The 12,566-nt window shown below is 44.1% G+C and overlaps 1 protein-coding gene across 1 annotated transcript in view; it reads right to left on the bottom strand.

Moving 5' to 3' along the window:
* Positions 1 to 8,180, bottom strand: part of CUNH5orf34 (chromosome unknown C5orf34 homolog) — a 45,288-nt gene extending 37,108 nt beyond the window's left edge. The window contains exons 1-2 of the mRNA XM_077462778.1: positions 7,955 to 8,180; positions 1,318 to 1,407 (exon numbers count right to left, since the gene is read on the bottom strand). Coding sequence (XP_077318904.1) covers positions 1,318 to 1,407; positions 7,955 to 8,146 — 282 coding nt within the window. The 5' untranslated portion in view covers positions 8,147 to 8,180. The remainder of the gene's footprint in view (positions 1 to 1,317; positions 1,408 to 7,954) is intronic.
* Between the last annotated feature and the right edge of the window lie 4,386 nt (positions 8,181 to 12,566).

The following is a 12,566-nucleotide window of genomic DNA, read 5'->3' as shown; positions in this document are numbered from 1 at the left end:
TACTAACAATAACTTACAAAGTCACCCACAACCTGGCGTCCAGCTACATCACTAACCTAGACTCAAAATACCAACCAAATCGTCCCCTTTGCTCCTCCCAAGGCCTCCAGCTCTCTAGCTCCCTTGTAACCTCAGGGACATCTTCTGCGCCTCTCCCATCCTCTGGAATGCTCTACCCCAACCTGTCCAACTATCTCCTACTTTGTCTACCTTCAGACGATCCTTGACAACTCCTCAGAGAAGCCCATCTGGCACCCATCTAACATCTCTACATTTATTTTTGCCATCAGCATATTTCCCACAGTTATTATTTCTTGACCCTCCCTCTTAGACTGTAAGCTCTAATGAGCAGGGCCCTTTAAATCCTACTGTAATAAAGTGTACCCTCAAGTTGCAAAGCACTGTGTAAACTGTCAGCGCTATATAAAATCATCATGATCATCATCATCCCTCCGCTGCCCTTAAAAGATTTGATCACACCAAGATCAGTGAGATCAAATGCTTTCAAATTTAAAAAATGGCACTGTTTATATCTGGGTAAACTGAAAGTGATGCGACGTCATCGCTTTCATGTTAATATATCATAGAGCCCAACAAAGCCCATCGGGTCTTTGTTGGGCTCTATAATCAGATGGTGGCTGATTGGCTACCATGCACAGCTGCAACAGATTTTGCACACTTAAATGAATCAACCCCAAAGTGACAATACTAGGAGGCCACTAAACAGATCCAAAAACAAAAACCACTACCTATCCCACATGTGAGCTGCTTTCTGAAGTCTGGCTGTAAAAAAAAAAAAAAAAAAAAACACCCCCCCCCCCCCCCCCCCCGCTACCGGCTGAATACCGCAAAGAACAACAACTGGAAGAAGGAAGAAGAATTTGTGTCCCTATTGGAAGATTTCCCCTCTCTTCCTGTTCTGGTGACAACCCAAAATTTGGGAGTTTCTCTCTTTTTCACTTTTGTTGATAAATGCAAAGAGGTCAAATAGAAATGGTGAATCTCCTCAACAGGGACTAAAAACAAATGAACAAAAATAAATAAAGGGGGGGTTGCCTGTAAACTTTTATTTTTTTTTGGGGGGGGGGGGGGAGGGAGAGATTTTTCGATCATTCGTAGATAAAAAAATTTATATGAAATTATTTTTCAAGCTTCTCTGTAACATTGACACTTTTATCCAAATCCGTAATATTTCTCAGCAATATCTGCAAGTTTGGTTTGCAAGATGTAGAAAGTCCTTTTTGTTACATTTGTGTAAAAGGCTGGAAATTGTCATTAGAAGCAACATCTTCACACAGAGGTGGATAAAATACATACAATTCTTTTCTCCGCAGGGATAAGACTTGATGGCAGAAAAGGACGGCTAGAGAAAGTGTTGCGAAAGTTCAGGGCCTGAAGAACTTGATCCTAAAAAACAAAGAAATAAAAGAAAGGGAATAGAACATTTCAGATTTTTTATTTATTCTATTTATTACATTAGAACATTGAACGATTTTTTATTTTTTTTGTGACACACTGGAAATCTTTTTTTGCTCATCGGCTGCTGATGCTTATCAGTGTATTCCGACAGTGGTGAGTCCCGCTGTCAGAATACAATGTACTGGCAGGCATATTGCGCCATCGACCTCCTTTGTGTGGATGGAGGAACCTGTTTTTTTTTTCCCCATTCAACCTGCTGGCTGAATAAAAAAAATTACCCCTCTATGGTCTAATTAAGGCACCTTATAGGTCCTTTCAAACTTGTGTGACTTGTCCTGCGACTTGGGACTGCAAAGTCGCATGACAAGATGTACCCCATGATTTCCAATGAGTACCTTATATATCTGTGCAACTTCAAGTCGCATTGACTTCAAAGTAGTCCCTTTGATGCGTGTTGAGGTCCATAGACCTAAAGTTTACACAGGTATTCCCTGAAATCACGGTAAAATTATGTTGAAATTTCAGCCGAAATCACGGCAAAAATCACGTGACTTTGAAGTCGCTGTAGTGTGAAAGGGGCTTTACACTTGTGCAACTTGTCCTGCAACTTGGAACTGCAAAGTCGCATGAGAAGTTGTACCCCATGATTTCCAATGAGTACCATTCATATCTGTGTGCCTTCAAAGTAGTCTCTGCACTACTTGGGTCCGACTTTGATGCGATTTGACCTCAAGATTACACAGGTATTGCTTAAAGTCATCAAAATCACGACAAAAATCACGCAATTTTCAGGTCGCATAAGTGTGAAAGGGGCCTTAGGGCTCATTCAGATGGGGGATCTGGGCCGGATAAGCTTCTGCATTCGGAGGTGGCCAATAGCCAGATCTGGATGCAGCAGCATTCTGTGCTATGAGCAAAAACAAACAGGACAATTAGTCCCAACCAGTTTGTGCGCAGCCAGAAACAGTCCCTTGACCGCTGCCTGTCGGCATATGCACAGTTCCAGCAGCCCGTACAAATAAATGACAGGTGGACAGCCACCGCCACGGTTCACACTGTGTGCATAGCCACTGACCAAAATTGCCGAATATTCGCAGAAAGGCACCCCGGCTCACCAGGTTGAAGAATTCCTAACCAAGAAATTTCAAAAGAAATGCCTTTACTTTTTTTTACCAGTCCAGCTTCTCGCTGTGCCTTCATGTCAGCCCATTCTGCCACAATCATTTATTTCCAGGATTTAACTTGTGAGTAAAAAAAAAAAAATCCTTATGTCTCAGGACAGGATACTGTGAAGCTAAAGGTATGCTAGAGGTAGAGCTACTGAGTGTTGTCACAGCTCCAGCTTGCAGTGCAACAACTGAAATCACTCTGCCGCTGGCTGGAGCTATGGCATTCTGTGCATGCGCTGCTGACACATCAATGGCTCAATGGGGGACATTTACCAAAACTGGTGCACACAGAATCTGGTGCAGCTGTGCATAGTAACCAATCAGCTTCCAGGGTTTAGGCTCCATTCAAATGAGCGTGTCTCCAAAGTCGCATGATTTTCAGTGCAACTTTTGATCTGACTTTACATTCTATGGATCAAAGTCACATCAAAAATTCACACCAAAGTAGTATAGGCACCTTTTCAAAGTGACAGCATTTTTAAAGAGGAAGTAAACCCTGATGAGTTTACTTCCTCTTTTTTTCCCTGCAAAGGTAAAGCATAATGGACTACTATGCATCGCATAGTAGCCCATTATGTGTCACTTACCTGACACAGGAGCCAACGAAGTCGCTGCTGTCCCCTGTAGTCCGCCGCATCCATCTTGCTGGTGGCGTCTCGCAGCTCCGCCGCTGTCATTCGGCGAAGCCGCGATGACGTCACTCCCGCGCATGCGCACGGGAGTCGACAAATGCGGCAGCTCCATTCTTGGAACTGCCGCGCTCAGTGCGCTTGCGCGCCACTGTCTACGGCGCATGCGCCGTAGACAGCGGTGCCCGTTTTCGGGCAAATATCTCCTAAACCATATAGGTTTAGGAGATATTGCTTGGACCTACAGGTAAGCCTTAATCTAGGCTTACCTGTAGGTCAAAGTGGTTTGTAAGGGTTTACAACCACTTTAAGTTGCACAGATTTGAATGGGGGCCATTGAAAAGAATAGGGTGCGACTTGTCATGCAGTTGAAGTTAGTGATTCTGATTGGTTACTATGCACAGCTGCACCAGATTCTGTGTCCACCAGTTGTAGTAAATCTCCCCCCAGGATGTCATCAGTGTCACAGGCACTGCTTGATTGCTCATTGTTGATATGAACAGGTCAGCCAGGAGCAGCATCCAATATGGTCCCCGTATGCTGTACACGCATTTCCACAAACATTACATGCATACAGCAAATACACAGGTTCTTTCTGCATGAGCCCTACAGCAGCCATGCACTTTACAATCTGGATTGTACAATCTCCTTTAAATCAACTATGTAGTACGAGGGACTGCCTGATTGGATATAAACTAAAGGCATTGTTAGGTTTGTCCTAATATTAAAGTTTTGATAAATCTAAAAAGGAGATTGTACAAGCAGATTGTATAGCGTATGGCCAGTTGAACAGTTTTTTTGGAAATATTAAAAGATTCTAACTACCAGCAAAAATGAGTCCTTACATTTAAAGAGCACCTGTCATCCATCATGGCAGCGCCTGTTAGCGGGCATCCACATCCCTCACCTTGTTGTGTCACTGCCGCATCACCAGCTGTCCCATTAAAGTGAATGGGACTGTTGGTGAGTCAACAGCAGGTCAGAGAAGGAGGCGCTGCGGGACAGAGATGACAGTTGCTCTTTAAACACTACGATTAAATCGCTAGTAGCAAGGCTTGATTTAAAAGCGACTTGATTTAAATCAAATCCACCCTGTAGGAAATACAATTGGAATTAACCCTTTCTTCTAGGTCCAAGCAGCAAATTTTGTTGAAGGATAGGTTCACCACTTGAACATGTTACCCCTGTACATGTTCAAACAGACCCCCCTCTCCACCTTAGCCCCCCCCCCCCCCCATTACCTGCCATAGCAGGTGAGAGTTCCCCTTTCCTGCAGCCACTGTCACATTTGAAAATCGGTGTGGCTGTGCGGGGCCTCTGCCAGCGAAGTCGCATAATTCATCCACAGGGATCTTCCACCGCAGCAGATGGACTTGTCATTTCAATGAACTGTGAGATTATTGATCATTACTCTTGTCGTCCATTCACACTTCTTACAGTTCTAAAGCCTCATACACACGATAGGACTTTGTACAAACTTTCCCTTGGATTTTTGTACAAAGGGCGTCGGCCCTGAACTTGTATTGCATACACACAGTAGGACTTTTTCAGCCAACTTTCACCAAATCACGTGGGTTTTCTGCTCTTTACCGCCACTTTTGGTCAACTTCTGTATTGTTGTCTGATTTTTTGCATTGGTTCTGAGCATGCCTGTTTGTACTTTGTACAAAAGTCCTATGGTTTTCTGTACACACAATCAGACTTTGCTCCATCTGACTTTTGTTGCCAGAAAGTTTGTCCGTTCGCACAGCCAACAAAAGTCAGATGAAAACCAAAAAAGTTTGTCCGATGGAGCGTACACACGGTCGGATGTTGGTCCAAAACAGCTAATTTGCATGTTTGTTGTCAAAAAGTCTGATCGTGTGTATGGGCCTTAAGACTGACAGCCTATACAAAAAAGGTATGGGCACAGGGCTGTAAGAAGAGGAGAAGCTGGAGCCTGACATTGCACCCATGATCCACATCCTGTGGGTGCAACGCTCTGCAGGCTACAGTGAAAAAAGTAATAAATGAAAAAAAAAAATTTATGAAAAATATGGTGCATTCATTTTTTTCCCAGAAAGGTGAACTTAGCCTTTAACCACTTGCTTAGTGGGTGCTTTCACCCCCTTCCTGCCCAGGCCAATCAGCTTTCAGTACTGTCACACTCTGAATGACAATTGCACGGTCATACAGCACTGTACCAAAACTACAATTTTACCATTTGAGACGGAAAGAGCTGTCCTTTGTTGGCATTTAATCACATCTGGGGTGTGATTAAAAAAATAAAATAAAGGCCGCACCTTTTTTTGAAATCTAAAATTTTTTATATATATATATATATATATATATATATATATATATATATATTTATTTTTTTTTTTTTTTTTTTTTTTTTTATTTCAGGTACTTATATAGCACCGTCAATTTACGCAGCGCTTTACATATGCATTGTACATTCACATCAGTCCCTACCCTCAAGGAGCTTACAATCCAAGGTCCCTAACTCACATTCATATACTAGGGACAATTTTAGACAGGATCCAACACTGATAGGAGGGCACTGATTATCAATGTAGATTGCCGATTACCTGCTCTCCTCACACGCTGTCAGTGTGAGTAGAGGACTGCCAATAACTAATCCTTTTTACACTGTGATTGGATACGGCTAATCACATGGTAAAAGGCTGCTGTGATTGGCCCTTTACCCTGATCTGTGATCATCTGTGTTCACAGAGTGTTTTCGATGCACGCCCTAGGTCAGTGATGGCGAACCTTGGCACCACAGATGTTTTTGAACTACATTTCCCATGATGCTCAACCACACTGAAGAATGCATGAGCATCATGGGAAATGTAGTTCCAAAACATCTGGGGTGCCAAGGTTCGCCATCACTGCCCTAGGTAGTATGTAGGGAGGCAGGGTTCTGGGAGGACATAAATACACACCCTCCCGTAAATGTGGGACCGTGTTGTAGCCATCATTCTTCTTTAGCGCAGTCAGGAAGAGGTGAAACCTCTATGCATCAGTACTGCATAGACCTCAAGGAGGAGGAGGAGTTCATCCCACAAACTAAAAAATAAAAGGTTAGGGCAGGGGTGCCCAACCAGTGCCCTCTGATGTGGCCCACGACCTCCTGCTCTGGGATGGTGGTTTGACAAGCCCAGATCGCAGGTTGCCAACCCACCATCCCAGAGCATCAGTGTTGTGAATGAAGCCAGTGGCAAAAAGCTGCATAAGCTGATGCTTCCTGTATCGCGTCAGCTCCTGTCACAATCGATACCAAATGCACTCTGCCTGGGACAGCAACAGCCGGGGAAAACTGAATGGAAGACTGTTGTTATTAAAGGTGAGTTTGTTACTGAAATCAGTGTATATCTGGCCATATCTGTTCTTTAGTGGTTACTAGGCTGCTGTTAAACTAATCCTGCATCTGCGGGTGGGTATGGTGCACATTCAGAAAGTGCATTATACCTTCAGGATTAGGGATGAGCTCAGGCGTGTTCGCATGCTCCACGTGCAGAGCCCGCTAGGAAGCTGCACTAATCACAGGCAGTGAGACATTACCCGATCTCTGCAGCCACGCGTCGGGGCAATGTCTCAATGCCTGTGATTAGCGCAGCGCCAACTTCCTGGCGGGCTCTGCACATGGAGCATGCGAACACGCCTGAGCTCATCCTTAATCAGGATAGAATAGAAGTCTATGGCAAAGTGCAACTAACCTGCAGGAAAGCCAGAGGTGCACGTGGCGAATCAGTGTGAAAGCAGCCTAATGCCGCGTACACATGACCGGACTGTTCGGCAGACTAGGTCCAACGGACTTCCCGACAGACTTTCACCGGACTTTCCGAATGAACGAACTTGGCCACACACACACACACACACTAAAGTCCTATGGATTAGACCAGACTAGAATAAGGAAGGTTATAGCCAGTAGCTGCCCTAGCATCAGTTTTCGTCCGCTGGATTAGCATACAGACAAATGGATTTTTCGACCGGACTTGAGTCCATCGGAAAGATTTGAAACATGTTCTAAATCTAAAGTCCATCTGATTTTTTGGCAGCAAAGGTCCAATGAAGCCCACACACAATCAAATTGTCTGACGGATTCGTTCTGTCTGACCTTTGCTGTCGGAAAAAAAAAAAGACGGGGGGGGGGGGGTGTAATTGGAGGGCCGTGGGCTGTGTCCATATCCGTTCTGCATATGCAGCATAGATACAGACCCGTCATCTGCCCATTACACTTATTTTGGCCCGCTAGCGCTTACCAAGTCGCTTCAATGGCCGTCGCTCTTCAAAGGGTTGGGCACCCCTGGGTTAGGGCTTAAGTATACTAATGGCAGAAAAAAGCAATTTGTGGTGGATCACTTTTCAGAGGGCATTTGACAGGCAGCAGGGAGACATCTGTTGTAACCCTGTAATGTCCGTACCACCTACATGGCATGCGGTTACAGACCACATCCAGAAGGGCCCCATGCACTTGAATGTCCCCCCCCCTCTGAATGTGACGGGTGTATCATTGTTGCCGGGGACGGTGAAGCAAAGCATTGCAGCTGTGGCACCTCTCCGTCTCCCCACAGCTGCTGTGTTGGGTTAAGAGGAGGAGGGGGGAGGGGGGACGTAATTGAAGAAGCTGAAGTTAGAAGCTGATTGGTTTCTATGCAGAGCTGCACCAGGTTTTGCACTCTCCAGTGTTAGTAAATCCCCCTTGGTGTAGAATGTGTCCAGGTTGGTCCTTATCACTTGCTCTCTCCTTACCCGGCAGTTGCTTGTCACAAACTCAGTCCTGTGTCTCCCCCTCTCTGGCTTCTTTACAGGGTGAGCTCCAAGCAGAGGCTTCTCACACAGGAACTCAGTGCCACAGGGTGACAGGCAGAGCCTCCCTTCACCTCCATACTGAACCTCCACAGAGTCATCAGAGAAAAGGAACAGTCTGCAGCCAGAGGACATTCTTCTCCTGTACAGGAAGTGTGCCTGGGCTTCCTGCTAATCTACAGAGACTTTCTGTTGTACTGCACCCTCCCACCATCCAATCAGAGTGCTCTCAGGGACTACTGAGGACATGTTGATAGGATAGTGGGTGTTGAGGGGCGGGCTGTAGCTCTAAGTTCCTGTCACTTAGCAACCAAGGGATGCCATTCACTAGAGAGCCAACTCTCCCTCAGGGATGTCTCCATCCATGTAGCTTGTATTGTGTAACATTCATAGACCAGGGCTTGTCCCGGAGGATCTGGTTATGGACAGGTTACTAGACATGAATGCCGGTGTAACGACATATTCGGCGACCCATCGCAGTTTGCTACGGAAGTGACAGTCCGTAGCAAAGCGGACATCTTATTACACCCACCGCTGTTTTGCATTTTACACGTATTTTTAACAGTAAACTGCGTTTATATAGTGAGATACAGGACTTAGAACTCCGTTTGACTGCTTAGATGTTGAATTTTGAAAGCAGCGAACGTCTGTGAGCTTAGTAAACCTGTGAGATGAGCAGGAGTTCCTGCTGCTTTTAAAATTCAACATGTAACTAGTCACACGAAGTTCTAAGTACTGTATTTCACTATATAAACTCACTTTACTGTTATAAATACATGTAAAATACAAAACTCCGGTGGGTGTAACAAGATGTCCGCTTTCTCACTTCGTAGTGTATCTTTACTGTGGATGAGTGTGGGGTGTAGCAAGATGGCGGCTACGGAATGTCACTTCCATAGCAAACTGCGATGGGTCCCAAATATGTCGTTACACCAGCTGAAACTGATTTCAACAACATTGGAATGGGAAGCATTGGTTATGACATACCTCCTAACTGTCCCGGATTTGGAGGGACTGTCCCTGATTTGGAACAATGTCCCTCTGTCCCTCTTTCCTCCTCATTTGTCCCTCATTTTGGTCTGATCTATATGCCTGTATTAAAAATGCACTATTTATCTATCAAAAAGTGTTTTACAGTGTTAAACCTTTCATCTGATTTCTAAATTGCTGCATTTGTACATTTCAAAAGCCAATATAAAGGAATAGTATTGGTAATAAAAAGCACATGTGGGTGTGACCAATCATTTTTTGCGTATTAATTCTCCTTGTAAGGGGGTATGGCAGGGGGGGCATCCTCCTAATGCATACTTTTGTTTATGGGTGTCCCTCATTCCCATGTCAGAAAGGTGGGAGTTATGGTTATGAGGTATAATAAGGCTCTAAGAGGGAAAGACTCGGATAGGGGGGGATAATCTCCTTCTGAAACATATTAAGGATCTTGCTATGTTCATTGTGATTGGTGTTTCTGTTTACTATGCTGTGTAATTGGTTAAATGTGAAGCCTCGGATTGTATGTATATGTTTACATTAATAAACTTTTTTCTTTGGATTAAAAAAAAAATAAAAATTTTCTAGACCAAGGCTCAGGAAACATGGCCACTGCATTAACGTTAAAGTGGAATTAACCACTTCAGCCCTGGAAAGGATTTACCCCCTAATGACCAGGCCATTTTTTGTGATACGGAACTTTATCTGACACTTGCGCGGTCGTGCGATGTTGTACCCAAACAAAATTGACGTCCTTCTTTTCCCCACAAATACAGGCAGTCCCCGAGTCACAAACAGGTTAGCTGACAATTTTAGAAAAAAAAAAACACAATACTTTTTGCTATGATAAATATGCAAAGAAAAACAAATTTCTTGATCAGTTTAGGCCGATATGTATTCTTCTACATATTTTCGGTAAAATAAATCGCAATAAGCGTATATTGATTTATTTGGCCAAAAGTTATAGTGTCTACAAAATACGGAATAGATTTATGGCATTTTTTTTTCTAGTAATGGCGGTGATCTGCGATTTTTAGCGGGACTGCGACATTGCGGTGGAAAGATCGGTCACCTAACATTTTTGACACTTTTTTTTGGGAACCAGTGACATTATTACAGTAATCAGTGCTAAAAATATGCACTGACATTATACTAATGACACTGGCAGGGAAGGGGTTAACGTCAGGGGCTATCAAGGGGTTAAATGTGCATACCTCTCAACTTTTTGAGATGGAAATGAGGGACATCTATTAGTAAAAGAATGTGGTCATAGGACACACCCCCTTCCACGCCCCCTTAACCACTTGCAGACCGGACCATTTTGCTGGTCAAAGACCAGACTACTTTTTGCGATTCGGCACTGTGTCGCTTTAACTGACAATTGCACGGTCGTGCGACGTGGCTCCCAGACGATCACCCCTGCGGTTTTCATTTTTTGCGCTATAAACAAAAATAGAGCGACAATTTTGAAAAAAACGCATTAGTTTTTTACTTTTTGTTATAATAAATATCCCCCAAAAATATATAAAAAAAACATTTTTTTCCCTCAGTTTAGGCCGATACGTAATCTTCTACATATTTTTGGTAAAAAAAATCGCAATAAGCGATTATTGATTGGTTTGCGCAAAAGTTATAGCATTTACAAAATAAGGATAGCTTTATAGCATTTTTATTAATAATTTTTTATTATTATTTTTTTTACTAGTAATGGCGGCGATCAGCGATTTTTATTGTGACTGTGACATTGTGGGGGACCCATCGGACATTTTTGGGACCATTGTCATTTATACAGTAATCACTGCTATAGAAATGCAGTGATTCCTGTGTAAATTACACTGGCAGTGAAGGGGTTAACCAGGGGGTGGCAGTGTAGGGGTTAAGTGTTCCTAGGGGTGTGTTACTAACTGTGGGGGGGTTGGGCTTTCATTTAGTGAACACTGATCTCTGCTCCAATCACATGGAGCAGAGATCAGCGTCACTAGTTGCTAGGCAGAATGGAGAAATGCTGTTTACACGGCATTTCCTCCATTCAGCCGTCCTGTGAGACGATCGTGGGTATGCCCGCGGTGATCGAGTCCGCGGGTCCTGCGACCGGACTCACGGGGGTCCCGACCAGCGCGGGAGCGTGCCGCTAGTGGTGCGCTCCCGATGGCAGGGCGGCCTTGAAGATTGGACGTACCTGTACGCCAATATGCCTGCCCGCGCCATTCTGTCGACGTACATCGGCGTGCGCTGGTCGGGAACCGGTTAAAGGAGAATAATACAAACAAAAATGATTAATCAAACCCAAAAGTGCTTTTTTTTACCACTACTATTCCTTTATATAGGCTTTGGAAATGTACAAATGCAGCAATTTAGAAATTGGATGAAAAGTTTAGCACTTTTTGAAAGATAAAAAGTGCCTTTTATATAAAACTTTATAGATCAGACCAAAATGAGGGACAAATGAGGAGACATTGTTCCAAATCAGGGACAGTCCCTTGAAATCAGGGACAGTTGAGTTGGGAGCTATGAATGTGTTCCCTGCAGGTGCGTTCTAACTGTATGGGGGATGGGCTGCCTGGGGAAACACACAGATCCGTCTTCCTGCTTAGCAGAAAGACAGGATCTGTGTGATCTCCCGTCAGAACTGAGATTTGCCTTGTTTATACAAGCAGATCTCCATTCTGTTACTGGGATAGAACAATCGTGGGTGGCTGGCGGAGATCGAGTCTGGTGTACCCGCTCATTGGCCCCCCCGCTGGCCAATGTGCGCCCATAGATCGCCGTCTACGAGCCCGACGTACACCTACCCCTGAGTTGCGCAGTCGAGCTAACCTGCCACAGTATAACTGCGGTGGCTGGTCAGCAAATGTTTAGACTTAAGTATTAACCCTTTCACTACACAGAGTCATTTGGGGTGTTTTTATTTTTGCCCACATGTATAAAATCATTTCAGTTCTGAAGATTATGTAAAACCCCCAAATATGATATATTTTATGAAAGCAGACACCCTAGCCTAGAGAATAGAATAGTGGCAGTTCCAATTTGTTTATATCATATGATATTAGTAAAAGTTTATGAAATGCAAAATGGCAGTAAGAAATACAGTAAAGTAAACCTTTTGGCGCCGGCCTCTCGGCTGGTGGGCTTTGGCACCAAGCAGCTGCATATTTGCGTGCATTAGCAAACAGCTGTGCAGAGAACGCACACCCTGTGGTGCTTTCATTTTTATTGCTGTCTGTGTCACTGTTATGCTGCATACACACGACCAGTTTTTCCGTCAGAATAAACTCTGACGGTTTTTCCGACGGGGTCCCGACGGAGTTCCGCTGAAACGGTCTTGCCTACACGCGATCACATCAAAGTCCGATTGTTTAGAACGAGATGACGTACAACATGTACGATGGGACTAGAAAAAGGAAGTTCAATAGCCAGTAGCCAATAGCTGACCATGTGTTGTTTTTGTTCCGTCGGAACAGAATACAGACAAGCCGTTTTCCCGATAGGAATTGGTTCCGTCGGAAATATTCAGAACATGTTTTATATCTAGGTCCGTTAGAATTTTTGACGTAAAAAGTCAGATGGG

Source organism: Lithobates pipiens, unplaced genomic scaffold (assembly GCF_037356315.1).
Source record: "Lithobates pipiens isolate NorthernLeopardFrog02 unplaced genomic scaffold, aLitPip1_a1.2 Scaffold_3, whole genome shotgun sequence".
In the NCBI taxonomy this organism is placed as follows: Eukaryota; Metazoa; Chordata; class Amphibia; order Anura; family Ranidae; genus Lithobates; species Lithobates pipiens.
Note: the sequence above shows the minus strand (reverse complement) of the source record. Positions and strands in the feature narration are given on the sequence as shown.